This window comes from Apiospora kogelbergensis, assembly GCF_038363985.1.
Source record: "Apiospora kogelbergensis strain CBS 113332 chromosome Unknown utg000006l_segment0_segment0, whole genome shotgun sequence".
Lineage (NCBI taxonomy): Eukaryota > Fungi > Ascomycota > Sordariomycetes > Amphisphaeriales > Apiosporaceae > Apiospora > Apiospora kogelbergensis.
In genome coordinates this window covers 4,560,434-4,587,903 of record NW_027117423.1, presented here as the reverse complement: position 1 = coordinate 4,587,903, position 27,470 = coordinate 4,560,434, and the positions used below count along the sequence as shown (strand labels likewise).

The 27,470-nt window shown below is 54.3% G+C and overlaps 10 protein-coding genes across 10 annotated transcripts; 4 read left to right on the top strand and 6 right to left on the bottom strand.

Annotated features, from left to right (window-relative positions):
- Nucleotides 1-184: 184 nt before the first annotated feature.
- On the bottom strand, nucleotides 185-1,887 carry PG998_010328 (glycoside hydrolase family 76 protein; the record flags this gene model as incomplete). Its single annotated transcript, XM_066877144.1, has 4 exons — nucleotides 185-739; nucleotides 854-1,089; nucleotides 1,211-1,699; nucleotides 1,797-1,887. 4 exons carry the CDS (start codon nucleotides 1,885-1,887, stop codon nucleotides 185-187), a joined length of 1,371 nt encoding a protein of 456 aa, XP_066729300.1.
- A 1,920-nt stretch (nucleotides 1,888-3,807) lies between these two features.
- Nucleotides 3,808-5,817, top strand: PG998_010327 (uncharacterized protein; the record flags this gene model as incomplete). The annotated part of the gene is made up of 3 exons (XM_066877143.1): nucleotides 3,808-3,987; nucleotides 4,065-4,087; nucleotides 4,167-5,817. 3 exons carry the CDS (start codon nucleotides 3,808-3,810, stop codon nucleotides 5,815-5,817), a joined length of 1,854 nt encoding a protein of 617 aa, XP_066729299.1.
- A 1,391-nt stretch (nucleotides 5,818-7,208) lies between these two features.
- On the top strand, nucleotides 7,209-8,741 carry PG998_010326 (amino acid permease protein; the record flags this gene model as incomplete). Its single annotated transcript, XM_066877142.1, has 1 exon — nucleotides 7,209-8,741. One exon carries the CDS (start codon nucleotides 7,209-7,211, stop codon nucleotides 8,739-8,741), a length of 1,533 nt encoding a protein of 510 aa, XP_066729298.1.
- A 97-nt stretch (nucleotides 8,742-8,838) lies between these two features.
- Nucleotides 8,839-9,856, bottom strand: PG998_010325 (uncharacterized protein; the record flags this gene model as incomplete). Its single annotated transcript, XM_066877141.1, has 3 exons — nucleotides 8,839-9,543; nucleotides 9,612-9,671; nucleotides 9,725-9,856. The coding sequence occupies 3 exons, from the start codon at nucleotides 9,854-9,856 to the stop codon at nucleotides 8,839-8,841; spliced, it is 897 nt and encodes a 298-aa protein (XP_066729297.1).
- Nucleotides 9,857-10,456: 600 nt separating this feature from the next.
- PG998_010324 (uncharacterized protein) lies at nucleotides 10,457-12,785 on the bottom strand (the record flags this gene model as incomplete). Its single annotated transcript, XM_066877140.1, has 5 exons — nucleotides 10,457-10,940; nucleotides 11,007-12,037; nucleotides 12,281-12,419; nucleotides 12,471-12,608; nucleotides 12,745-12,785. 5 exons carry the CDS (start codon nucleotides 12,783-12,785, stop codon nucleotides 10,457-10,459), a joined length of 1,833 nt encoding a protein of 610 aa, XP_066729296.1.
- A 742-nt stretch (nucleotides 12,786-13,527) lies between these two features.
- Nucleotides 13,528-15,612, top strand: PG998_010323 (uncharacterized protein; the record flags this gene model as incomplete). The annotated part of the gene is made up of 4 exons (XM_066877139.1): nucleotides 13,528-14,352; nucleotides 14,590-14,986; nucleotides 15,048-15,242; nucleotides 15,299-15,612. 4 exons carry the CDS (start codon nucleotides 13,528-13,530, stop codon nucleotides 15,610-15,612), a joined length of 1,731 nt encoding a protein of 576 aa, XP_066729295.1.
- Nucleotides 15,613-16,177: 565 nt separating this feature from the next.
- PG998_010322 (uncharacterized protein) lies at nucleotides 16,178-17,110 on the bottom strand (the record flags this gene model as incomplete). Its single annotated transcript, XM_066877138.1, has 1 exon — nucleotides 16,178-17,110. The coding sequence occupies one exon, from the start codon at nucleotides 17,108-17,110 to the stop codon at nucleotides 16,178-16,180; it is 933 nt and encodes a 310-aa protein (XP_066729294.1).
- Nucleotides 17,111-18,310: 1,200 nt separating this feature from the next.
- On the bottom strand, nucleotides 18,311-19,048 carry PG998_010321 (uncharacterized protein; the record flags this gene model as incomplete). The annotated part of the gene is made up of 1 exon (XM_066877137.1): nucleotides 18,311-19,048. One exon carries the CDS (start codon nucleotides 19,046-19,048, stop codon nucleotides 18,311-18,313), a length of 738 nt encoding a protein of 245 aa, XP_066729293.1.
- A 1,087-nt stretch (nucleotides 19,049-20,135) lies between these two features.
- On the top strand, nucleotides 20,136-23,104 carry PG998_010320 (uncharacterized protein; the record flags this gene model as incomplete). Its single annotated transcript, XM_066877136.1, has 5 exons — nucleotides 20,136-20,138; nucleotides 20,499-21,619; nucleotides 21,688-21,974; nucleotides 22,052-22,249; nucleotides 22,341-23,104. 5 exons carry the CDS (start codon nucleotides 20,136-20,138, stop codon nucleotides 23,102-23,104), a joined length of 2,373 nt encoding a protein of 790 aa, XP_066729292.1.
- Nucleotides 23,105-23,427: 323 nt separating this feature from the next.
- PG998_010319 (ankyrin) lies at nucleotides 23,428-27,379 on the bottom strand (the record flags this gene model as incomplete). The annotated part of the gene is made up of 6 exons (XM_066877135.1): nucleotides 23,428-25,132; nucleotides 25,308-25,939; nucleotides 26,238-26,707; nucleotides 26,761-26,889; nucleotides 26,943-27,181; nucleotides 27,246-27,379. 6 exons carry the CDS (start codon nucleotides 27,377-27,379, stop codon nucleotides 23,428-23,430), a joined length of 3,309 nt encoding a protein of 1,102 aa, XP_066729291.1.
- Between the last annotated feature and the right edge of the window lie 91 nt (nucleotides 27,380-27,470).

Here is a 27,470-nt window from a genome sequence, read left to right as displayed (position 1 = left end):
ATTTGGGGGTCGGAAGTGGTGATTTTCAGCTTCGGCAGCACACCATTCCAATCAAGAAGGCATGGCGTTCCAGCTTACAAGCCACCCTTTTTTTATTCACCTCGCACAAGGCTTGCCTGGCAGGCAAAGAAGGTCATACGTGTTACTCGTGCGGCAATGAACCAGCTCGAAGTTACTTCCCCATTTAGAACAGAGCCATGACGCCCAAGAAGAGTCCGCCAAAGACCGCGGCAGTGCTGACAGAAGTAGCAGTTCCCATGCTGCCTGGACCATCCTTTTTCGCCCCAGCCGCACCCGCATCACCATTCCCACCGCTGCCGCCAGCCGCGCCACTGCTGCTCCCGCCGCTCTGGACACTGGCCATCAAGACACTGTTCAGCGCGTTCAAGACGTCCAACTGAGCCGCCGCGCCCAGCGTCGCGCCGTCCTTCTGGTTGCTCTCCGAGGCCCAGTACACGCTGCAGAGGCGCTGGTCCTTGCCGTTGGCGCAGGTCCGGGCGGCGGCGGCGGCGCTGGTCTTGAGGACGGGCAGGATCTTGTCCTTGGCGTGGGGCGCCAGCTGCATCGTCACGCCCAGGCCGCGGTGCAGCATGCCCTTGAACAGCTTCATGTCGGTGACGCAGTCGACCGTGCTCCCCTCGCACGCGACCTCCTTGGCCACGCCGTCGGGGAAGAAGACATCGAGCGTGCGGGCCACAAGGCCGTCGACGCGCTTCTTCCACGTCTCGTCGCCGTTGGTCTGGAGTGCGGGTCAGCGCGAGTCACGGCGCGTCGTGCTTGTCGGATTAGGGGAGGGGGGCAACTATATAGATGATATAGATGATACAAGGAAGACGAAAAGGACAAAACGTACCTGCTGGAGCATGTAGGCAGAGCCAGTCAGAAGTAAACCGGCGTTTTGCGAGAACTGCTGCTGGTTCACAGCCTTGCAGTCGTCCCTGATTCCATCGAATACGTTGAACTTGTCGTCGATCAAGCCGATCTTGGTCATCAGCTCGTAGCCGCTCGCCGCCTGCTTGGCCAGCGTGTCGTTCTTGGTCTCGTGCGCCAGCGCGGCCGCGAGAGCGAAGTGGCCGGCGTTGGAGTTGGCTGTTGGGATGGGGAAAGGGGAGCAAGTCAGCAAATCCAAGCCGGTATCAAAGAGCTTCAATCAAAAGACCGTCACGGGGGTGATATTGATTTTTTTCCAGGCAGGGCTGGCTTCACATACTGTCGAGGTAGTTGTAGCCTGCGTTCATAGGCAAAACGGCCCAGCGCAGAGCGCCGCTGCACGTGCCGTTGCTGTTGACGGCCCTCAGCGACTGTTCCGTCACGACGTTGCGGGCTAGCTGCAGCCAGTCCGCCGCGTCGGGAGACGAGGGCTTCGGCAGCCCCGACATGGCCGCGGCCAGGGCCGCGTTGGCCCAGACGGCTTGGTCGCTGTTCGTCATGTCGAGGGAGTAGTTGGCGGGCATGAAGTCCTGTTTCTGGCCGGTCTGCCACGCCATGCCCTTCACGATGGAGTCGGTGTACTTGGCGTCACCGGTGACGTTGCGGTAGTCGATCAGGGTGTTCCAGAGGAGACCGCCGGTCCACCAGTAGTAGTCGCCGCTGTTGGGCGGGGGGCCCGGGAGGAGGCCGGGGATCTCGCCGGGCTTCTCGCCGTTGTAGTAGCCCATCAGGTCTTCGGCCACCAGGGCGGCGGCCTTTTTAATCGAGTCTGCATGATGGATTAGCGGGCATTGAAGTAGATTGGTTTGAGGTTTTCTTTTTTGGTTTGGATAGTGGACGAAAGGAAGATGGGAAGTTTGGCTGACCATCATTGTTGATGTCCAGATCGAGAGCCGCCCAAACGGCCGGAGCCGAGAGCAAAACCCGACCGAGGAGGGAGTTCGAGGGTCGCACCATGGTGACCACACCACCGGAAAATTAGACAAGGTCCGGAAGGGCGAAAGTAAAAGGAGCGTCGGAGGTCACTTGGAATGCGCAAAACGATAGATCAAATCTTCAAGCGAAAACACAAAAAGAAATCAGAAAAGAAAAATCTCAATCGGGTTTCCTAAAGAGTCAACTACAATTGGATGAAAAACAATGTTTACTCCAAGCGCGACTGCGGGTTTCATATACGTGCACTCCCAGGTTGCTGTTAATTACCAGGATTCCCTTCGTCTCGGCGGCGGCGGCGACGGCGGCGAGGTTAGGGGGCTTCTCCAACCCCATAGGGCTAGGCGACCGCCGTAGCTCCTCTCCTAACGTGCCAAGCGATCGTTTCATTAGCAATCGTCGTGGCGCGCGCGGCCCAGCAGGTCCGCGCCGCTGGGTCTTTCGGCATTTTGAAGGGGTAGAGGCACGAGGATCTCGAGACAGGTCAGGTTGAGGGAGGGGGCAATGCATTTATAAAGACCTAATAGGGAAAAGGACTCTGTCGATAAAGAAGGCGGAGTCTCCATTCCGTCGGAGGATGGATGCATTGGAAAGCAAGCAGGCCGACACAACACAGGCGATTAGGTCATAGCACACGGTGATTCACCCGCTAAAACGACCAGGGCGCTCATCCTTCGTAAGCACAGGCGGCACAGCCCTGAACCATCAGGCCACTCGAACTGGACAAAGAATAAGAGTCGCTCAAACCCCGATGATCACAGTCCGACCCAGCTGCTCACAAATGCCAATCCGAAGTCCCAACATGATGCAGAACGAAAAGAAAGATTCAAGCCTTGGTCCCGACGATGCAGAGTACTTAGCGACTAGTCTAGGAAATGGAGACGGACCTGCAGACAGACCCAGCTAGCGAGGGGCTGAGTGGGTATTAGAGTGCTTATTTGCGTAGTGGCAGCGGCGTGCCCACTCGGCAGAATGCTGGAGCCAATGAGTACCCGGGGAGGATGACTGGATAGAATCTGCATTGTCGTTATCATCCTGCTTATAGACCACCCCATGCTTCTCCTGCCCCCTGCATCCATAAGGATGAAGAGGGCGACAACCCGAGCCCGAGACCGCCCATACCTGGGTGCTTAGCTTGGTAAGCAGGCTCTGAAAGAAATGCCATGGCATAGGTGGGAGTGAGAGCAGAGAGTGACAGGGCTACGGGGCAAATGCGAGCCTGCTAGTGTTGTCCGGCAGGGACTTGGCAACTGGGGCAGCCAGCATTGTTAGCATCAGTTGCTGCCTACTCGTCCTCACTAGGGAGACCCATCCCGTTCTTCCCGACGCCCGGCCCTGGACACGCTTGGTGAGGATTGCTATTCTTAGACCACGATTCCTCAGTATGCTGAACCGTGACGTACAGAGACCCTAGGCGGATATGGAAACTTGAATGGCCTAATAAGGTTTTGCCGGGTAGACCGTAAGATTGGCTGTGCCCTGAAGGCGCGAGGCCACAATATGGGATCGACTGATACGGCACGTAGTGAGTCGCTGTCGGATGTCACGTAGCCAGGTCCGTGGCTATACCCCGGCCGTAAACGACCCAATGGACGGTCGTCCCAGCAAACGCCTTCCAAAACAATCTTAATGGATATGCCTTTCAGCCCTAGCGGGCCAGCCAGGGGTCGCGGTCGAAGGTTCCATAGTGTCAACGGCCAAGGCCTATGGAGAAGTGCTGGATCGACTAAAAGTACATGCGTGCGTTGTGTGGGGGGTAATGCAGCGGAGGCATACGCATACGCCCCCAATGGACGTCGCTCTTCATCACTTAAAGAAGCAATCAGGCCCAAGTCGTGTGCGCATAACTTACTCAGCAATCGCCTTTCTATCTCTCTATACGGCGTATATACATCCATCTCCTCACACCAGAGGGAATCCTGCGGCAAGTCATAATAAACCACGATGAGTGCGACCGACAGCGCCCACAGCAGCAGCGGCAGCGAATCGTCGCCGAAACAACGGCAGGACGACGTGCCGTGGGCGCGGCCGGAAGAGTTCGAGGCCAAGAAGGGCATCATCACGCATCTGTACGACCTCTCGGGACGCAACTTGACCCTGAAGGAGACCATGCGCATCATGGAAGTCAGTAATTACCACCAAATCCGTGGTCGGCAGGCGAAAGAAATCATGCACTAACAACTGATCTGCACCACCAACAGGAAAATCATGGGTTTTACGGAACGTGCGTTTCCCCCACCCCTAGCTAATAGCAACTAAATCCGAACCCGGCAGCGCTGACGCCTCGACTGATATGTGAGCAGCGCCAAAATGTACAAATCACGCATCTCCAAGTGGAAGCTGCGGAAAAACCTGAAGCCCGCCGAGGTCATCGAGCTCGTCCGACAGTACAAGGAGCGCGAGGCGGCGGGGAAGTCGACGCACGTCTACTTCCGGGGCGAGAAGATGGACCAGCGCCGCGTCCGCGAGTACCTCCGGCTCGTGCACGGCATGAGCGCGGGGCCCGGCGGCGGCAGCAGCAGCGACAAGCGGATCAAGATCGAGGGCATCACCTGCCGCACCCCCTCGCCGCCGCCCTCGGCCGCCGACGACGCCACGACGATGCCGATACCGCCGATGCGAGCCCGAGCGGCCCCCGAAGACGACAGCGCTGCCGCCGCGCGCGGGCAGCCCGAGCCGAGGAGGTCGCAGGCGTTCCACGGCATGGTGGCGTACGGGTTCGAGTCGGGCTTCTGGCGGCGGACGGCGGACGGCTACGTCGAGCCGTGCGCGGCCATCAAGGCGTGGTACCGCAAGACGCTGCTGGTGAACCGGGCGCTGCAGTACGGGCGCATGCCGCTCGGGTTCCGGCTGATGCAGCAGTGCTTCGACGACTTCACGGCGCTGATGCGCCACCCGCACCCCTACCTGTGGATCTACACGCACCGCGTCGCCACGGAGCTGGCCGAGCAGTCGCCCGAGGCGGCCCAGTCCTTTGCGCGCTTCGCCTGCAGCCTCTGCCACACGCTGAACCACCCCGCCGCCTTCCACCGGGTGCTGCCGCATCCGGACCCGGGGCCGTCGCAGGCGGCGGAAACACCCCCGCTGAGCGTCGTGGGGGTGTGCGAGTTCTACTTCCACCTCGTGCGGGAACAGGTCGGCTTGGACAGTTCGGAGCGCACGTCGGAGCCCAGGTACGCCGCGTCGCGCGCGGCGCACTACGACCTGGTGGACGACGCGGAGCTGGGCTACCACGCGATGCGCAAGCTGGCCAAAACGCGGTCCGAATCCGCTTCGCACCATCCCAGCCCGCCGCCGCAGGTGGACGAGGTGCGGCGGAAGGAGTGCCAGGCCTGGTGCAGCTACTACGAAGGACACTACGACGCCGCCGCGCAGATCATGCGGGACATCGACCGGCCGGAATGGATACAGGGCATCGACCGGTTCCCCGACGCGCTGCTCACGTACTACGACACCGCCGCCCTGCTGGCGCGGAACCGGCCTAAAATGGAACACGACGAGGAACACGAGACGGAGCGGGCCGCCGTGGGTGCCTGCCGGACGCTCATCGACTTCTGCACGCACGAATACGGGCTCGCCAGCCTGCAGACCATCGACGCCCTGGCCGAGCTCGAGACGTATCTGCGGGGGCAACAACCACCACAGCCGCCGTGGAATCCAGCAGCAGCAACAGCAAGGGCGGACACAGTGCTCCTAGAGATTCACGCAGCGCTGGATTTGCTGGATTGCCAGACGGACCCGGACCTTGGAAACCCACAGGCTTCTTCATCATACGCTCAGGGGGCCCATCGCACGAAGTGGAGTGGATGGGCGTACCCATCGATCCCACCTTGCAGTAAAAGAGGTTTTAGAAGCAGGGATGGCCCCCAGAAGAGCACAAGAGAAGCAGACGAAGGAGTGAGCCGATGCCATCTCATGCCAGAAAGCGCTCGGCGCCCCCTTCTACACTGCTGACTGCGGTACTTCATAGCCTAATTAGTAATATGCACCTGGCAGTAGATCCATCAAACAAGGGCCACGACCAGGGAATTGCTAAAAGTGCAAAAATAATAAGGCATGCACTGTTACGTTAAGCGAGCATGTCTCATTGCCGGAAGTGCACCCATTGGCCATTGTATCCGAGCTCGTGGGTATCAGGTGACGGGCGAGAACGGCACATGCGGCACTCACGCACCCACAGCAGTGGAAACGACTCCATCGAGTATAATACCTAGCTCGTCACGATGGAATACCGAAAATAGAGATAGAAAACGCCTAGAAGAACGGACGCTCGCTTACAGTCACACCCCAGCCACCCTGAGACCCTTAGGCTCGGGACAAAAGTACCACACATTTGTGGGACAGGGCAATCTCCCCCCACACACAGCGTTCCAATGGGATCCCGAAATGGGCAACAGTCTAGTGGGCGGGTGTTCGGGCCCCCTGCTGCTGATGCTGATGGTTTAGGCATTGTCTTCATATCATCATGAGGGATCTATGTGGCGACCACAAGGCTTAGTGTAGAGGGAGAGGGCTGCGTATGGGCGGGCGTCAGGGGTAATTCAGTTCCATGGGCATTGGCGCTAATGACGAACTTACTAGACGACCATGTAACTGAAAGCCACTACATTTGCTAAAATTACCGCGTCAGTTGAGTTTCAATCATGTCACTCCCTCTTTTATTCGAATCATGCAGGAAGTCAATCTATGTAACCCCATTTCCAGACATAGTGATTCTACATTCTACGTACAAGTTAGCAACATCTATGACTGACAGCTTGGCTTTCCTTGGCTTCTCAGCCATGCATGGTCGCGGGGTCTCCTTATGGACGGAGATAAGCATAAATATAGGATAGTAGACGGGCTAAGATATTTCGTAGCTAGATATTCATTACCGCCAACTCCCAATTTGGTCAGCCATCCGCTCCTTACTTGAACTTAAGCCAGCGTGGATAAAGCTAGCCAGCGAAATTCTGAAACTAGTCTTTTAGATTGGGAGCCCTATCTCGTCGAGACTTGGACTAATACTACACTGAGGAGATTGTTCATCCCCGAGAAACAGTCATATCATTAACAGCATGTCAAACCTTGCCAGCACAAACTGTCACAATAAAGACATATTATCTACGTCACAGATACATGCGATTAGCTGTGTTCTTGACGTGGATATTTACCGCCGTGCCAAGGAATTGCTTACTACTTAACCTTGCCGTTCTTACTGCTTGCTTACTGTGCAGGTACTGCTGCCACATTGCACAGCCACTTTTGTCTAGTGCGCAGGGCTAGGAAGACAGGCTATAAACCAAGGTCCTCGAATCTTCGGGCGCAGTGGGGTCCCAATCCTGGGCTTCGACCACAAACGAGCCATGTCGGTCGACCTAACTCTGCCAGCGAGCAGCTCGCCCGCCATTGACCCTTACAAGGATCTCCCCGAGGAGCTGCTTCCCTTCGCCCTGTCCGTGCATGTTGAACTTGGCGACGGCGAAGAAGAGCTGGCCAGCATCGAGGCCGCGTGCAACAGTCAAACCGACTCCCATGACCATCCTGTAGTCCAGCGGCGCACCCCCCGCCATGACTTTGCCGGCCAGCCGCTACACGCCGCGCTGACCGCGCACCTGGAAAGTCTGGCGGAGATGGTCCAGACCGGCCGCTTCAGCATTTTCTATTTCGTCGCCGTGGTCAACGTCAACTGGAGAGAGGCCGGGCTGGTCATCGTCACCCTGTGCGAGGGGAGCGCCGAGGACCAGTGGCACATCGAGCAAATGCGCGTCCCCGCCGAGGATGTCGCCTTGGTGCTGGTGAACCTGCAGATTGGGAACACGGACTGGGAGGAGTGCAAGGAGCAATACGAGATCAACGGCGATGAAAGTCACGACATTGATGACGACCAGGAAGAGCAACAGCCCCCGGAAAGAGTCGACGAAGTGCCTCAACTTTGGAACTCGCCACAAACTGACGCAGAATACTCGGACGGCGCCGGCAAGTACAAGCCCTACGCGGACCACTGCGCCGACTACTGGCAAGGGTTCTACGCGATCCCCGGCATCGACTTCGAGACGGTGATGCGCGACATGTATCCCGCGTGGGGCGGCCCGCACGTCCTAAGCGAGCTCAACCCCCGGCCCGAGGGCCGCGTCCCCGCCGGCAGCCAAGCCGCCGCCGTGGCCTGCGCCAAACGCCTGCACCCGATGCGCTGCCGCAACAACCCGCGCCTGCACCGCGGCATGTTCTTCCTCCTCGACACGCCCGCGTACGCGGACGAGGGGATCCTGCTCGTGCAGATGGCCTGGGACGAGAGCGCGGCCGACGACGCGAACCGCAGCCTGGCCGAGCTGGCCGCGCTGGGTGAGGCCGCGGCGACCGACACGCAGCGCGTGGCGCACAACAACGCCGACGCCGTCAGCTTCTTCGAGGCCGTCCGGAACAAACACCGGCCGTGGAAGCACGCCCACAAGTCCTTCCTGGCGTACGCGGGGCCGCGCACGCGCTTCGCCGACGACTACCTGCGCGCCGCCGACGCGGACTTTGCGCGGCGGCGGCGCTTGGGCGCGATGCGCTTCCTCGACCGCAACGTGCAGGGCTACGAGGCCGAGGTGTGGTTCCGCGCGGCGCTCGAGCAGCACTGGGGGTTCGTGCACGAGGAGCGGTTCACGCTGACGCTTTGTGCGGCGTACTTCATCTACTGCGACAGAGAGCTGGGCAAGACGGATACGGAGGCTCGGGTGGCGCTGGTTCGGGTGGACCGGGACGATCCCGAGGGCTGGTCGGTGATGGAGTGCCAGGCTGGCGAGGCGTACGAGCTGCTTTGCGATTTAGTGGATGAAAAGAGGGAGTGGTCGGGCCGAAAGGAAGTTCCCATATGGGATGGGATCGAAAAGCGTCTTGACGACTACGATTGACACCTGAAGTGCATGGGTGTTATTAATGGACATACTCCAGCCTCACCCTATCTAAACCGCAGTCTTCTGATCTCCCATGTGTCCCCGTTGTTCAGTGTCAGGTTCCAGCTTCGTAGCCCGCCGGAGCCACGCAGCTCGTCAAAGACCGCGTGGTGTTAGCCCCAGGTACCTTGTCCACCACGGAGAACGGGTCCCAATGCGAGTCCTGGTTCGGCGCGTACTCCATGACGTTGACCGCCGTATTCGCCATCGCAGGCCCATAGAGCTGCCGCATGAACGCGTACATCATGTCCATGCCCGCCGCGACGCCGGAACTAGTCCAGATGTTGCCGTCGACGGTCCAGCGCGCCGAGGGCACCCAAGTGATGTCCCCGTTGCTGCTGCCGTTGCCCATGTCGGAGCCCGCGCCCGTGACCCATTCCCAAGCAGCCTTGTTAGTCGTGGCTCGGCGGCCCGCAAGCAGGCCGGAGCGCGCCAGCAGCACGGCGCCCGTGCAGACGCTGACGACGTAGTCGGCCTGGCTGGCGCGGCGACGCAGGAAGTCTTCGATGACCCGGCTTCCGCGCTCGGGGTCGTCGTGCTGCTCCACCAGCGTCCTGGTGCCTAATCCGCCCGGTACTAGGATCACGTCCAGTGCCGGCGCATCGGCAAAGGTGTGCGTTGCGACTGTGCTCGCACCGAGCATGAATCCCCAGTCCGTCGGCGGGTCACCGGGCGCTTTGGTGTAGGGCGTGTAGCGAGAGTTCACGGGGCCCGTCTCGAAGGAGATGAAGGAGGCCGTCATTTTGGTCAGTATGGACATCTAAGCAGACTCCAGGTTATTCATGCCATCCGCATATCGAAGGGGTTAAGTTAAGGTTGATTGAATACCTGAACGAGTACTTCCAAGGGTCCGTAGACATCAAGGGGCTCGAAACCTGGGAAGAGGACCTGAATTTGGGTAAGCATTAGTCGCGTATTTGTCGACAAGAAAGATTACTGACCACACCAAAGGACATTGTACGGTTTGCATCGAACTGCTGATCGCTGGTCAGGTTCTGGGCAGCTGTCATTCCCGGAAGCAAGAGCAGGGCTTTCACTGCGAGCTTGAAAACGACTCCCATAGAAAATTGCATTTTGACGGTGTTGTTCTTTTGTATTTGGCAAAGATAGTATGATTTTATCGAGACATGAATGGCCAAGACCGCCTGTCTGTTAAAATACCAGTATTAGGGGTTTCCTAGCTCATCACTATGACCGAAAGGAATTTGGATATGTCAAGTTGGCGACGAACCTGTGCTCGTTTCCCCCTAGGGCTGACAGGCAAAGTATTTATATTCAATGTAGACTGGAAAATTTCGGTGTACAGCGCAAGGCCAAAAATCAATTTCTATTTATCTTCGGTATCTATATCAGCATGCAACCCTTTTGTTCTTCCTTTTCGGTTCGATGTCAAGCTGTCAACCCGTTAGAAACATATCTGACTCCTAAAACGTCCGCAGGATCCCAGGATGTTTGGATTCAACTTCAATCTTCGTTCCATCATTCATATAACCCATCATGATGCTACTCAACCTGTTTTGGGTACCGGCTGCACTATGGTTGCCCTGCCCGAATCACTGGATGCTCTTTGCGGTGCTCAGGCAAGCTTAAGGAATAGGTGCAATTTTGCAATCAAAATGAATTTGGAATTTGGGGCTACATAGAAAAGAACCTGTGCACGACTTAATAATGCCTCAAGGCATCCTATCCTGCAGCGCGATAGTCTTTTCGCTCATCTTCACATCGGAACCTCTCGGGTTCAGAGACTCAATCGTCAATTTTTCCATCCTACTCACTTCGCGTTGGAGACAAGATGATCGCCCCGTTGTCGTGAAAAGTACCTTAGTCTTGCTTTTGCGAAGAGTCTTGACCAGTTCGATCAGAATCGTGTTAGTGCTACGGTCGTCGAGCCAGTGGAGCCCATCAACTATGCAAAGCAGCTGCATGTCGAGGATCTCCAGCACGTCACCCAGCAATCGCAAAGTCTCTGGCAAGGAATCCAGAGTTCCGTTGACTAAACTCAGCCGAGCCTCGGATAGGTCATGGCTGGTCTCGAATTGAGGTAGCAGGAGCTCCATCGCTTGACGTGTCAACGCGGTGATGAGGGCAACACAGGCTTGCACTTCTCTGCTAGCGTTTCCGGGACGTAGTTCCCCTCCTCTTGGAAGGTGGCAGAAGCTGTTAGGTGTTCGATAAGCACATGAAAGGGGGCTATATGGGTGGCGGTAGCCTTCGGGGACTTACTGTGAAATTACAGGTACCTGCCCCTGATCGGCCAAATCGATGATCCTCGAGGCGATCGTGGCCAGTGGGTTGTACTCATCTCTTAGTGCCGATACGGGGCCCTCCAGCCAAAGGATACCCGGATCCGACTTGGCCCAATTTGATAGCCGACGAATGACTTCATCTGTCTGGTTCACCGGACGCAGTTGCAGTCCCATAAGTCGAAGCCGCTCTCGATCGAAGAAGTCTTCAAGATGCCTGGACTGCAGCAACACGTCATCAGCCGTGTATGACATGTTTGTGGAAACTGACGCCGTGGGTGTACCCATGCTCGTCGTGTATCCAAGGGCTGAAAGTGTTGCCAGGCCCGGGTGTTCTGTAGAGTTATTAGCAGGCGTCTCCCGATACATGTGACGAATCAGGTTCACTTGTGAGGGTGAAAGTGAACAAAGTAAAGTGCAGTTGCCTGCTCTGTGTCGGGGGTTCTCACGTTTTGATGTGCGTGAATCCACCACTTTGCGGAACGCATCATCCGTCAGCATCTTGATGACGGCTCCGGCCAACTGTTCCATCATGTTTCTCTGCATCGGGACCTCCCTTCGCTTCATTGCCTCAAGCAGCTCAGCTTGCCTAAGATCTGCCGCCGCTATATTTTCAGCTTGCCGTCTGGCTTCTCCTTCCCGACCAAGGATAAATTCTTGCTTCATGTTCTCTACCTCAAGCCTCGTGACTCTCCCTTCAGCTCTTGAGCCCTGTTCTGCCAAGCGTTGGACTTTATTGGCCTTGGCCTTGATACTGCTGATTCGATCTTTGTATTTTTCGTACAGGTCCTCATTGAAAGAGTCAAGTAGTCTTCTCAATCGCTTCTGTGTCAAGTAGTCCATGATGTCTGAAAGATAGAGAAAAATCTCTGCATACAGGTCCGCCACGGCAGTTTTCATCTTCGGAATGGCGTACATCTCAAGCGCGACTTGGCACTCGTCAACTTGTTCGGTGATGGTGGAGAGGGCTTCTGACAGCCCTTCGGTGATTTGCTTATGATTTGCACTTGCCTATGAGATGAATGGTTAGCCTCGAAATCAGCATGAATGGCCATGTTTCTGGTTGGGCGGTACCTTCAGTATAACACTCAACGTCCCTGTAAAGATTGAGACGTATTCACTGCCCTCTGGCAAGATCTCGAGGAAGGATCTATGTGCATGGATACCTTCGCAAAATCTGTGTAACTTTTGAATCACTTTGCCGAAACGCGTGTCATGGCGCTGACTCTGCCAATCGCGCTGTATCCGACTGACTACTTCCAACACTCCCTCTATTGTCGGCTCGGAAGAGCCCAGGTCAAGCCGATCATCTCGCGAGCAATGTTTGTAGAAGCTGGCCCATTTTTGCTTCAGGTTGAGTGATTCGATACGCAGGATGTCAGTAACTGGATCACTGCGATTATTGTAAGTAAATGTATCGAAAGCCGGCAAATTGAACACATACGGATCTGATTCACCTGGGCGATACTCAAAGAAACGTCGCCAAGGGTCTATATCTTGTATTTCACCTCTATCAGCGATCAAGGCCTGGGTAAGTGGGTAGGCGATGTGCTCTTCAGTGATTCTCCTGTCGACGTCGTGTCTGTACACTGCTTTTATAAGAAGTAAGCCTCTTTCATTTGCAGATAGCACTTATTCGATCCCTTGTGGGCGATGCTTTTGAAGATGCAGGAAGGCTGAATCAATTAAATAGTGGTTAATGCTTACTTGATACGAACCTCTGTGAGGCATGAACATCGTCCAGTCCGTCAATATTCATGTTGCGGTCTGCTCAAAACAAGTTGACACTGGTCAGTGAGGAAATCGAAGTGGGAATTTGAAACTACCCCTCCGCCGAGATGTTAGAGAAGAAAGAAAGAGGCACTAATCGCCGAAAAGATATGATCAGCTGCAATGTAGGAGCTGGAGACCGGCTGCAGCCGGTGTGAACATTTTGCCAGAATGGATACAGCCTGCCGCTGGGCTAATTAATCTTGCATGATCTCTGCATTACGAATACAACCATAGCATGACACGCCGGGCTGACACCAATGCCGTGTGTTTTCAGCTTCCAATCAAATCAAGGACTGCTACCGAGGGCTGATAACATTGCAGCAATAGTGCACTTTGGGGTAGCACAGCCGTACACAAAAGTCTCTAACATCCGGTTCCTCTGGCTTGGCGAGCAGAGCCTGATCATCTCTTGCCGCATATATTTGATGCACTTTCCACTGACAAGTTGAAGTTTGTAATAATTTCAAAAATCCATCCGCGGCCCAGACTCCTAGCGGAATGAAACTACTGCCTCCTGGCTGATCATTCTTGACCAGCACAGATGAAATCCTCCCACCATGTCTGTTGAGGTATCTACGCTTCCCCCCGGCGGACAAGATCCGCTGCCTGATTCAATTCCATCAATCGCACCAGGCCCATCCTCGACAACCCGGAAATCGCGAATAAACTACCGTATAGAGTACCGCCATTCGCGAACGCAGCAATTACTAAAGGATGAAGTTTCTAGTATGCCTCAATCGGAACATTTTGAAACCAATCAACCCACGGATCTAGCTTTTGAGGTTATTACGACATACTCGTATATCCCTGGACCAATCACGGAGGACAACATAGCGGCGATTCAAAGTGTGACTGAACCAACCTATTCTATAAGGATTTGTTCGCCGGCCATCATTCACGCATTGAGGACCGTCGTACAATACTACCCTGACCATGACCTGAATGGTGTTGACATCAGAGTCAGTTGGCCCTATTGTATTCTTGTGCATCACTACGACGAGCTGCAAGAATTTGCGAAAATACGCTCCGGTCTGCCTCATGGAGCCTTATGCATGCGCGATCGACTTGTTATGGAACATATGGAGACGCTCATACAATACCTGGACGACACTGTAATGGAAGGAGTGAGGGCCGAGATGGAAAGGAATGCGCGAGGCTTCTATACGTACGACCACGCCTGGGTATCACACAAACCAGGGAGAACCCTCCTAGTGAATCAAAAAAGTGCAACAGATTGGAAGGCGGGGGTAATAAAATCCATCTCAGGTGGTATATTCAAAAACCCGCCGGAGGAATGGGCAACGATGTTCTGGAGTCTGCAATATGATGGAGCATTCCTTAGTCGCACACTCCAAACCACGCTTCAGTCGCGATTTGATGGGGAAGTGGGGTTCGAAGAATGTGGCGAGAAGATATTGGAAACCGCAGAGACCGACGATAGCAAAGATCCTGTGGTCGAGGAATTAGCACACTGGGGCCGCATCTACTGCCGACTATTGAAGAATCAGTGTATGCACCACAAAGGACAATCTCCAACTTTCCCTAACCAACAGGTATGATTCTTACAGCATGTTGATTAGCAAACTGGGAGACTGACCAAATACAGATAGACGGCTTGGTGATGGCAGATGCCAAATCGGCTGTGCTCATAAACAGACCAGGACCCAGGATGCTAACCGATGATCTACGCCAAGGGGGTTGGCGCTGTTCCTGCTCTGTCTGCATATCCACTCAGGCTGATGACCACGAACCTGGTTTCGAGGCACTCTATGAGGATTATCAGGCAATAGGTTCGGAAGATTGGGAGTCAGACTGCCTTACGAAACACGAATACCTTCTTTGTCCATCAAAAATTGTTGTGTTCGCCTTCAAAACAAGGACATGGGGTGAGAATAATGACTCAGTTCCTACTTTTCCAGATAATCCCATTAACTGATAAATCAGTGCAAGTTCACGTCAAAAACCTTCGGGACCCCGAATTCGACGAAACCATGATCGAAAGCTTGATCATCAATGAGGGAACAAAGCAAACCCTCACCTCACTTGCAAAAAGCTTTGCGAGGAGAAACAAAGCCGGAGAAGAGATACCTAAGCCCATGTGGAGCGCCGATTTCGTCCTAGGCAAAGGTACAGGATTGACCTTTTTGCTCCATGGGAAGCCTGGCGTCGGGAAGACCCTCACAGCAGGTATGTATTGACGGAGTGTTTCGGCTCCATATAAACTGACTCATATAAAAAGAGTGTATAGCAGCCTTCACGAAGCGTCCTTTGATGATCCTGACCTCAAGCGACATAGGCGTCGAAGCAGAGGAGGTAGAAGGGAACCTTACGAAACATTTCAGGAACGCAAAGAACTGGGGCGCCGTTCTCCTTATCGATGAAGCAGATGTCTTCATGGAACGGCGTACCACAGCTGACCTCACGCGTAACAGTCTAGTTGCCGGTCAGTTAAGAATCTTCCTGTCATCTATGCTCCCAAATACTGAAGATACTATGTAGGCTTCCTAAGAGCACTCGAGTACTACGAGGGAATTCTCTTCCTAACCACCAATCGCGTGGGGTCGTTCGATGATGCTTTCATCTCCCGCGTTCACGTCCAGCTGTACTACCCTGAGTTTGACGACGAACAGAGACAGAAGGTTTGGAAAACATTTATCGACAAGCTCGGGCGAGACCGCGGGGGCTACATGCGACTGAACATGGCGGCCAAGGAGTACATCGAGCAGATCAACAAGAGCAGCCTGAAGTGGAACGGGCGAGAGATCAGGAACGGTACGTTTCGACAGCCTATGCACGCCGTGTCCACTAGCTAATTCTGCCCGGAAATCTCTCAGCCTTCCAAACGGCCGTCTCGCTGGCAGAGTACGATGCGGAGAAGGACGAGGAAGGGACCATCTTGGTCACCGACCAGCACTTGCGCTCGGTAGTGGCACTTTCGAAGGACTTCAAGAAGTACTTGTACGAGCTGCACAATCAAGACGAGGGCAAGCGAGCAGAGTTGCGGAATGAGCGCCTGGATAGCTTCAGGGGGAAGATGCAAGTTAAGACAAACCGGCTTTTCAGTTTAGGGGGCATGAAGGGGTATGACGGCTTGGATCAGGTAAGATAATGGGATTGTGTTTCTTCCTACTTCAAGTTTCTTCCTATTATTTCACATCACAAGGTTGGATTTCTTGCTTCCTCTCTATTTCATAGGGTAATCAAATGAGTAACCACAAAGCTACGGCCCTCCATCAATTGGTCTCCTCTCTTCTTCGCCACAATTCTGTTTATATATGTATCTATTCTATGGTATCGAATTCAGTCGCTAAGTCATAACGCCGTTGATGCACAACCCTCCTCATCTAGTCGTCTTCTGTGAATATAAACACTGTGAGCTCACAGATGAGCAATAGCGACACCGGTCAAGTCTCCCAGCTCTGGAAACAGCACTGTCTTCTCCTTGGTCTCGAGGTCGATCGAGTAGACACCGCCAGCCAGATCGGTCACGAAGGCCCTCTTGTTCTTGTGGTCGACGCTCAGTCCGATGGCCTCGTGCAGGCGACGGGCCAGGATATCCGACTTGAGCACAGTCTGCTTCGCAGTAGCCGCGGCCAATTCGTTCAGCGAGATCCTGTTGAGGGTGTTGCCGCGCGGCGGGTCGCCACGGTCGGTCCAGAACAGCGTCTGGGTCTCCTCGTCGAGCTCGAGGTCGATGGGCTCGGGCAGCCCGCCGAGGATCAACTCGCGCGGCCGGTCCTCGGGCGCGCCGCCCGCCGCGACGTCGATCGGGGAGCGGAAGATGCGGCCGGCGCCGCCCTTGGAGGGGCCCTTCTGGCTCCAGTAGAAGCAGCCGCGGGCCTCGTCGACGGCGACGCCGACGCAGTGGCGCGCGACGTCGTCGCGGTCGGCGGCCGTCGCGCCCGTCGACACCAGCACCTCGGCGCCGGACCCGTCCAGCCCGCACCGCATCACCTTCATGCCCTCGCGGTCGCACCAGTACAGCTGGCGGCGGCGCGGCGCCAGGGCGATCTGCTTGGGCGTGAAGACGCCGACGGCGCGCGGCGGGACGATGACCCTGCGGTCGGAGCCGTCGAGCCGCGCCGTCTCGATGGAGCCGTCGTCGTTCTCCAGCTTGGCGCCCATGTTGGTCCAGTACATGCGCCCGGCGGCCTGGTCGATGGCGATGCCGTCCGGGTTGTGCTTCATGCCGCCGATGACGGTCCGCAGGTCGCTGCCGTCCGTCCGGCACGACTGGATGGAGCCGATGCGGTCCGGCAGCGAGAAGCCGGTGTCGAGGATGTAGAGACGCTGCTGCATAGCGGATCCCATGATGGTACGATGGGCAACTTGGGGCAATTGGGGGTTTGAAGAGGACGGGTTGGAATGTCTGATTGGTTTCCCTTGTCTGAAAGATGCAGCAGTTATGGAGAGAGACTGTCAGGTAGTTTATTCACCCCCTGTTGACGTTGACACTGTTTTGGGATCTCTTTTATTCTCACCATGGTAGTCCAAAAAGGCCGTTTCCATGGCGCCACCCCGTATCGCCGAAAACACAGAACACGTTTTGACAGGACCACAAATTTTTCGCGATGGCGGTCAATGCCGAAGGGACCCCGGCACTTCCGATGGCTGGAAAATGTTGTTTGAGGTTCGCTCATGGTGGAGCCCCTGGGAAAGTGGGAAGACGACAGCGAAGCCTCGGGAGAATCCGTGACGGACCCATTCAGCATCGAACAATTGTCGCGCGAGTCGTCATTAGCTCCTTTTCCAGGCACTTGGGTCATGACGGTCGCTGTTAACGTCAACTTCCACACGTGGCAAGGCGCATTGCATTGCCTGTTCCGCCTTGATTCCGCCCGTTAGCAACATCAGACGCCTGACTCGAACACTGGAAACCCGCCAACCCGATTGCGTACAACACAGGCATCGCGACAAACAAGCTACTAATCAAACGCGAAAGGCGAACAACGAAACAAGTAAGGACTCGAAAGGATTTCCGGGTTTCCCATCCACACGGTCGGAAGGCCATCCCCAGGGAAAACGACCAATTGCGTAACCGGCAGACAGATCGTCAAATTCAATGGCTGGATCGACCAGTGCGAGCTGGTCAGGCCAACCTTTGACTAGCGTCATCGGCATCGGACTTTATATGCAGATCAACCGCCCGAGCTACGCCCTGTACCCGACGGGCCGCCAAGTCGCAGCCGACCAGTGACTGATCGCATTGGAGAAGTCGGTCGCTTGGAACGTTACCAATCCTTCGCTGCTATCTAACATATCCCATTTTCTGAAGTAGCACTATCGCCAAATACGTTGGCAGAGGTGCAACGTCCATAGGGTATGCCATATCATTGCTCCATGTCTTGGTTATCTACGGCTTCGCGTTTAATCGGTGCTTACTCTATTCCCATGTCTATCTCCTTGTCTTCGCGCTCGCTTCCTAATCCTCCTTGTTCTCGAGCTCCCTGTTCCACTCCTGTGCTGCGTTAGCAATCCGCTGAAACAATTCCAAATAGCTGAGAGGATGTGTCATAAACGTGCACTGCTTACCAGGAATTCTCTTCTCCAGAGATCGAAGAAGGTCGGGATGCGGTACCTATCCGCCAGCTTCCACCCTTCCGGGCCGCTTTCCTCGACCTCGTCCTCGTCGTATTCGTAACCCAAGTCGCCCCTTTCCTTAGTCACGCTCGCCGTGCCGTCATAGCGGTCCCAGAAGCGGACGCATCCCTGCTCGGTGTCGACGATGATGGTATAGCCTTTCCAGGGTTGGGCGTAGGTCAATACCACTAGGACGGACATGAGTGTTAGCCTTAGGTCCTTGGCAAAGTCGACATCGTTACTTGTGAGGAGCGACTCCACGGGGAACTCACCGAATTGTGGCGGAAGGTGTTGGTCGTAGGTCTCTCTGGACACGATCTTGTTCTCCTCTGCGTTCTTCTTCTCGAGCTCCGACTCCGGAGGCTTCAGGTCCGGCCTGCAGAAGGCCTGGTAGTGGTAGGCCGGCTGCGTGAAGTACATGAGCTCCGGGTCGTCGTTGAGGAAGTACGGCATGTGGCGCATGAGCTCCAAGGCCCGGTCGGTGAGGCCGTTGTTGTACTTGCCGTGCTCCTGGAGCAGGCGGAGGTTGTCGCGATTGAAGCCCTCCCAGCCGCCCGGCGGTGGGTAGGACAGCTCGTAGCCCGCGCCGTAGAGCTCCGACACGTAGGTGAGGAGCGACGTGACGGCGGCCACGGTCGCGTCATGCGAGTATTCTTCGTTGGTAGACATGTTGGCCCGAATCAGAGAGTCCTAGATGATGGAGGGAAGTACCAGAGCTACGATGGCGTTGCTTGTGAGACGTTATAAGGCTGCGCTAAAATGATATGGTGAGTGATTGTCGAATGTGTGTGGATGTGTCAGCGTGCATAGCCACTTCAAAAGATGTCCAACAGTATGGGATGTTTGATTAGTTCTTGGGGGTATTGGCCCCCGGCCCCTTTCTAAATTTAGGCATCTAGACCAGGGTCGTTTGCAGTGCATCTGCGGGTGGTTGTCCCGATTGGCCGCATAGTTCCTCCGGCACCAGTTCACTCGCGACCTCCGAATCGGACGCCACCCAACGCCAATTTAGGGGCCAGCTGGGCGACCAATAATCGACAACCATCACCGACTTCCTAGACAGTCAATATAATCTCCGCATTGGATGGCCCCACGTGCGGTCTTCTTTTTCCCGTTCCTGTCAAGCCAAAATGAAACAACAGGATATTTGAGTTGATGCAACGTTCCAAATCCGCCGCATGCGGGTCAAATGGTCTTTGCCTTTTCTCGAACAATACCAGGCTGGCTCAGCTGAAACGATCCTTCGATGGAGATCATCCAGGTCATTCCACCGACAGCATTGTATAATGTTAACTCTAGTTGGAAAACTGCGCAGTTTGTGATTAAGCATCACAGGACAGCGAGCCGGTAATGAGACTGGGTCAGTTTGAAGATAGCTCCTTCAGTTGCTCTAGAGACTCTAGCAATTCATGGGAACTATCTCCCGAATTGCTCAAAATCGCAGGAAAGGCAGTGGCAGAGGCGAAAGTAAGTCGTAAACTCAGTGCATATGGCCAAGTGGTGTTCGATTAGAGCCTCGCAATGATCTCTTCTCAGCGAGTATAGTCATTTGGTGCCCAGGTTACTCAGCGTCAATAGCAAGACAAATATTGCTGACTGTCCACTGGCCGGGGCGGTGTTCCTTACATATGAAGGAAGGCCCCATCCAATTGGAAGGAGTATGTCAGCTTACGACTCAATTTCGACCAACATCGGCACATCTCTTGGCTTATCGTAATGTAACAAGGGGCGATTGCTTAGTTGAAGGAAATGCAACATGGTACGAATACAGCAGTGGAACAAATATCTCTTGGATATATAATAGTCTCAAGTGACTTCGATCGTTAGCACTACATTGCTCGATAGGCATGCTGCTCTCCTACACATCGTAGGGCATTACACTCATTTACCAGCTATATACATTCTTTATGCTGTCTCTCATTAATTAGCACTATGAAGTTCTATCCACTCCTTTTAACCGGTCAGCTCCTGGCAGCTCAAGCCAGCGACATTCTACAACCTCGTAGCTCGGACGATCAAGCCCTTGGCAACTGGTGTGACGACCAGGCCAATCTGGATTCCGCAGAAGTAGGTCTTGTCTTTTCTCGAACCTATCATATGTACTAACTATTATACGTAGTGCCAAAGTCTATACGCTGCCTTGGACGAAACTCCCGCTTCCTCACAGGCTGCCGACACAGCTGAGTCCACGGAAGCTTACAACGGATCATCGTTCAAGAGAGATCCCAAGAAGAAGAAAGGCAAGGGCGGAGGCGGAGGCGGCGGCGGAGGCGGTGGCGGCGGAAGGCCAACCACAAAGAAGGCCGACCCTACAACCACCAAGAAGGTCGACCCCACGACTACTAAGAAGGTCGACCCCACGACTACTAAGAAGGATGATCCTACGACTACCAAGGTCGACCCTACAACCACCAAGAACGACAAACCCACGACCACCAAAGTCGACCCTACAACTACCAAGAACGTTGACCCCACGACTACTAAGAAGGCTGAGCCCACGACCACCAAGAAGGATGATCCCACGACCACTAGTAAGGCCGACCTTACGACCACGAAGAAGGATGAGTCCACGACTACCAAGAGGCCTGACTCTACTACCAAGCCCACTACCAAGTCTGATACCTCCAAGGCAGCTACTACTACTAAGCCGACCACCAAGTCTGGCAGTACCACGAAGCAAGATACGACCAAGTCTGCCTCCACTACTGCTGAGAAGCCATCGACGACAAACTCGGTCAAATCTGATACCAGCAAGCAGTCTCACAGCACCAAGGCTACTAGTATCACCAAGTCTGGCAGCACGACTACTGAGAAGCCAACTTCCACGGCTTCGGACAAGTCGGAAAGCAGCAAGCAGTCGCACAGCACCAAGTCGAATAGTGCCACCAAGTCCGGCAGCACCAAGTCCGGCAGCACCAAGTCGGGTAGCACTACCAAGTCCGGTAGCAGCACACTTACCACTAGCAAGCCCACCGCTTCTAACTCCAGGTCGTCTACCATCACCAGCTCTGCTTCAGTAAGCTCGAGCTCCGCGTCTTGCAGCCCGAACAAGCGCGCCCGCGGTGTCAAAGATGGGCATGTGGAGAAGCAATCCCTGGGCGATGCCGAGAGCAGTCTCGACTGCGCCAAGAACCCTCCCACGATGCACATCACCGAGACCAAGAAGCCCATTGGGAAATACGAGAAGCGCATGCCGCAGAAGTGCCCCAAGGAGTTTGCGCAGGCCTGCTACCACTACAGGTAAGTTTTTGCTTGCTTAATGCGGCAAACTGTTCTTTCTGTCAGCCACTAACCTAAGTTCTACGCAGCTCGGTGATGAAGATCCATGCCGCGACCAAGAGTATGACGGAGTTCACCTGCGGCGAGACCCGAAGCAACTACCGCGACAACAAGGACCTCAAGGCGACGGCCCTGAACGACTGGGGCCACACGGCGGTCGCGAAGCGGTCCAACAAGCACCAGCACTGGTGGCCCTGGGCCCAGGGCTGGATCGCGCGCAAGGACGACAGCAAGATCGGTGGGCTGTGTGAGAGAGACGAGTGGCCGCCGGCTTACTTCTGGCCCGGTGACGACTACGCCAAGAAGAACAACATGGGTAAGTGCATAACCCAAATGCCCCTTTTATATGTTTTCGGAACAATCAAACTGACACTTTTCCTTCCCCCTTAACAGTCCAGCGAGTTCGCATGAACCCCCAGAAACACAACGGAGGTGCTGGAGAAATCTTCAAGGGATTCTGCGCCACCAACGATGCCATGGTCACGCAAAAGAAGAAGGCAGGCCCTCTCACTCTTGAGAACAAAGCCAACGTCGAGACTGTCGGAAAGCCCGAAGTGAAGGCGGCCAGCAAAGGAGCAGATGGAACCGAGAGTAAGTTCTTCTTTGTCCATGGACACATTCTCGCATAAAATCCACAGTTGCGACATCCCAAAAACATCCGCTGACACTTATTGCACAACAGCCATCACATCCATCGTCTCGGTGAACACGCGCCACGCCGTCTTCAAGTTCGAGGACTGGGACAACCTGCCCGTCGACAACGACTGGTACGGCCTGAAGCAGAACGACTGCTGGCCCAAGGACCTGGCCAAGGAGGACCCGGGCTGGGCCCTGCTGACCAGCGACGAGTTCTACGAGACGCAGCACCCGAACCTGAAGCAGTACCGCGAGCTCTACACCAAGCCCCCGCCGATCCAGAGCCTCAAGGACGCCCTGCAGGCGCACGGCGGCAAGCCGCCCCACCCCTTCAGCAAGATCGACAAGGCCAAGTTCAAGGCCGACGGCTACAGCAACAAGGCGCGCAAGGCGTACTACATCGCCGACGAGTACGTCGGCGTCCTGCCGTCGCTGGACTTCGCCCTGCCCCTGAAGCGGCGCGGCGTGAGCGGCGGCAACGCCACCGAGGAGGCCGATTTGATGGTGGAGGCGAGAGGAGCGGTCGAGCTCGTCGATGTCCAGAACATGACCATCGAGGACATCCACGCGACCAGCGACGAGGACCTCGCGCAGATGGGCGACGCGGAGCTCGATGCCTGGATGGCGCGCTACATGGAGCTGCTCCGCAAGCAGGGCGAGACGTCCAGCAACACCGAGCCCCCCCGGTCTCGGAGGCTCGGCCTACCCCGGTCGGCCAGGCGAACCCCACGGCGCAGCCGCCTTCGGTTGGGTCTTTGGGCTTCGACGTGCTGCCAAAGCCAACGGCTGTGTAATCGCCAATCTTTCTGACTTTTGTTTTGGTATTTTCGTGCATTTATGTTTTATAGAGGCAATATCAAAGACTCAGAGCGGCCTTTGGATATGTTGGTATTATCTTCTCTCCTATATGCCATATGGCATCTTCTGGGTTTAATCCCCCTTCTTAATTAAATATTTCGCAGTCATATATAGCTATTTGAAGCTATAAAGTGAAGTAGCTAATGAGAAATTTGTTTTAAGCAGGCGGCGTTCCCACTGGCCTTTCAGTCGCAGTCATGCACATTCTTTTCCTCTGTATAGGTAGCTTTTGTCCCCTTACGGGCCCTGACATAGAGGATATACCCCATGTCTCCCTATATACGATCTTCCAATTCCTCCCAAGTCGGTGTGGAAGTAGAGCCTTCTATAACGCTTGAGCCCCAGTACGCATCCGTGACAAGTCCCATCTGGCTAACAACGGCTTTCTCGTGCAAGTCCTGATCGTCTAACCCGGTCCATACCCCTTCAGGGTGGCCCATCGCATTCTCCGCGTCTTCCGCCAATGCCGAGCTTCTTGGTGCGTCCTCATCCATGAATCGCTCAGATGCTGGGCGGCCGACCTCTTCGGAGCCGGCTATAAGCTCTGAGGTGCCCTCCCTGCTTTTTAATGAGGCTTTCCACTCATCATATGAAGTTGTGTTGCTGACGCCGTCGGGTAGCTTGCGATAGTACAACAGATCTTTACGATCGTACAATTCCTCGTCGGCCGCGTCCCACGGTCGGTGGGATCTTAAAAGCTCGTAAACTTGTTTGTGGCCCCGCCTTATCGCCCGACGAGCAGCTTGAATGTAACTCAACCGTCCCGTGCTTTGGGTATCTGTCCCGCTGAGCAAAAGTAGAGCGACCATATCTAGTCTCCCGTAGAAGGCCGCCCATTCCAGTGCGCGTTCTTGGTAAAAGTAGCTTCCCGGATAATTTGGGTCAGCGCCTGACTGCAATAGCTTCATGGCCATTCCCAGGTCGATCTTGCGACTTGCAGCCTGTAAAGGAGTTACCCCATGCCACCCGTTTCCGATACGATGTATGCATGCCCCATTTGTGATCAATAGGTTGGCAATCTCCAATCGGTTTTCCAGAATAGAGTATGTTAGAGGAGTATAAGCAGTGTCGAATCCCCAGGGATCACCCACAGTTCCCTGATAACAGCCGTTGATATCCAGACCTAGGTCTAAGCAAGCCTGAACTAAGGACGCATTGTCCTTATCAATCGCTTGGTGCAAGGGGCTCCATCCGTAAGGTTGTATGTATTCGTGAGGTACTGCTTGCACGCGGTACCCTAGTCGAACCAACGACTGAATGCGATGTTCCATTCCCTCTTCGATGAGTAAAGACAAGGTCGAGGGCATCAGAATGTGATCATTGACAAAGAGATTGAAAATCTTCATCTCCGATTTGAATGCGAATATCTGTGCATCTCCCTCTATGTCAGAGTGCCAGAATTCAGACAATGTATGAGGAAGGTTCTCCAGAGTCTCTTGAACCATTTGACCCGTCGAATGATCTGGAATGATTGCTTGTTTGGACCACGGTAGATGAGCCTTGAGCAGTTGGAGTAGTTTCCAGCTTCCCTTATATGCGGCGATCCCAATGGCAGTCATTGCCATGCAAGCCTCATTTCGCTCCAATGGAGAGTGTTTATCCCGGTTATTCAGCAGAGAGCGAACCAAGCTATCATCTTTGGACGTGGATGCTTCCAGGGTTGCAGCGCAGAGTGCACCAGCGCTGAATTGACTCGGGTCCAGCCGGAAGACCTTCTCGGCAACGCTTCGCGAACCGGATAAGAGTGCTGCCTCAAGTAGAGTGACAGAAGTCTCCCAGTCAGGAGTCTCCCAATTAGGAGTTTTCCAATCATCAATGCTGGCTTGAAGGTACTGGGAGACATTCGTCGGATCGGATTTTAAAATTCCGGTAGCGAGATCCCAGTCGCCGTGGAATACAGCAATCGCAGCGTCTCCAGGACGTAAAGGAGCTCCAGCTTCAAAAAAGAAGGCGCGCCATCTCCCTCCGGCATGTTTTTGCCTTGGTAGAATGGAAGTTATCGATGGATTCGGGGCCTAAAGGCGGATCGGGTATGTCGTAGATACTTGGCAGACCGCGGCCTTTGATCTTTGGGTCCGACTTAAGAATGTGAGAGAGTAGACCAACATCAAGCATACCCATAGCTATTTTCACCAGTTCGGGAGGAATATCATACCCCTTCACCACTATGGACCTCAAATCCATTTGGTACCAAGGGGGAGATGTGTCGATATGAAGCTGATATTCCGATATCATAGACCATATAAACTGCTCAATGGGGTTTGGCCAATCGTCGTGTTTCGAAGCCACAGGAGAGACATAGTTCCAGCCTTGAGCTTTGTTGTGATGTAATAAAAGCTCGATTGTGTCTTGACAGCGACGCCATCTAGCCATACAGAGGGCCGAAGAGAAATAGTCTTCCTCTGGCTTATCTGTAGCGCCATTCCGTAAAAGAATCTGACAGGTTTGGGTAGAGTTGAGCTTCGCGGCAGCTGCGCAAAGAGGCGTGATGCCTCTCTCAGTGCGTATATTCACAAACTCATGAATTGTTGAGTGCCCTTGGTGCGGAATGATGTGGTAGCGCGATAACAAGAACTCCAGGATGCTTGTCCTACCGCTAAAAGAAGCGTAGAGTAATAGGCTACTCCAGTTAACCACGTCCCTGTACGGGAAGCCATAACTTGAGTCGACATGTTCGAAAAGGTATTGCACGATGGAAAATCCATGATCTTCCGAAAGCGTATCCAGTATAAACATCATTGGCGTCATCCATACTGGGTAGCCTTTAACTGATTGGAGTTCGACGAACTTCAGATTATCGTGTGGCAAGCCGTAGCTCTCAATCCTTTTTGAGCGTTGCTTCGTCCGACGCACTCAGGCAAGAAACCGCAAGAAATAATGGGTGGAGCTCAATTTGGTGTAATACACTCATTCGACCATGGTCATGCAGCGGCTCGACCCCGTGGTCAAGAAGGATGTTGGCCAATTTTCTCATACAGAGACACAGGGCTATGTTCAGACCGGTTTGCGGATTAATGATCGTTGTATTCATTGTTGTATTCGCACTTTGGCCAGACCTAAGAAGCCACTCCACGGCCGAACATACTTTGTTGTAGTCGAATTGGACTTGGGTGAAGCGGTCAAGTGAGGCGGTCCACAAAGACAGGAAGATTCCTTTATAGAGAGTGTCGCGGAACGCTCTCATGGTGAAATCCTCATGGGGGAGCTTGATAGGGGTTTTAGTAATCCCCAAATGATCGAGAAGATATACAAGAAAATTGAATATCTTCAGATCTTTCAATTCAAGTTTTCCCAGCAGTTTGATGAAACCGTTGGAGAGTTTGAATACTAACAGTTTCAGCGCTTCTGCTAGGGCTTCGGCTGTTCGATCGGAAAGAACCACTTGGGCTCGTCTCAGGGCATCACCTTCTTCCTCAGGAATCTGGCTGGCAAGGTTTTGTACGGCTTGTTTCCTTGACCGAGCATTGCTCAATTCGTCGCTGGTCAAGTTGAAAGCCTCTGGTGGGAATATATGGAGTACAGGCCCGGAGGCCTGAGAATAGGTATCCGTTCGGACTAAAGCATATTAGTAGTGTGGAATGAGTATATATATCTCGAGTGATACTCACTCTGGAGCTTCTGCACGGCAGAGACTAGCCAAGGCAGGTTCGAGGGCCAGCGGATATGGAACTCGACCTGTTTTGGCGTTGGTGGGCGGAACGTAAGGCTCAGCCCTGTGTGGCTCTGCAAACCTCCAGCTAATGCCGTTCTGTTAGTATGTCCCCTGCAGTTGAGCCGAAGAGATGCTTACTTAAACCGAAGTTTGATAAATGTGTCTCGATGACATTTCGTCGGATTTGCCTCTCCAGATTCTGAATCCTCATTCGTTGCCCATTTCCACAGACGAGAGATCCCGTTGTAGGATCGCCATTCTGTTGGAGTGACGTGAACAATTTGCCAGTAGCTTTCCAGTGTTCGAAAGCCTGGCCTCTTGGAGCCCTTTTACGTAGCTTCCACGCCTTGTTCAGCTTGTTTGCTAGCGTGCTCTTGCTGTGAGGTGAGGTTGACGTCAGCTGGGAACTGGACCTTGGTTACTCCGTAGGTAAAAGCTCACGTAGTATGGAATCCATGCTCTTCCAGCCAGGCAACGATATCCTCAAGCCTCCTCCCTTCCTTAATGAACATACGTTCGATATCGGGCCTAAAGGAGTACCACTCCCGATTTCTCTGGGAGCGCTTGCTTGACATTTAGGTGAGTCGTGGATGGAGCCGATTGAATTTGGTTGGGACTGATGAGGAGTAGAAGAAGGACGAATCAAGAGAAACGCAGTATATGTAA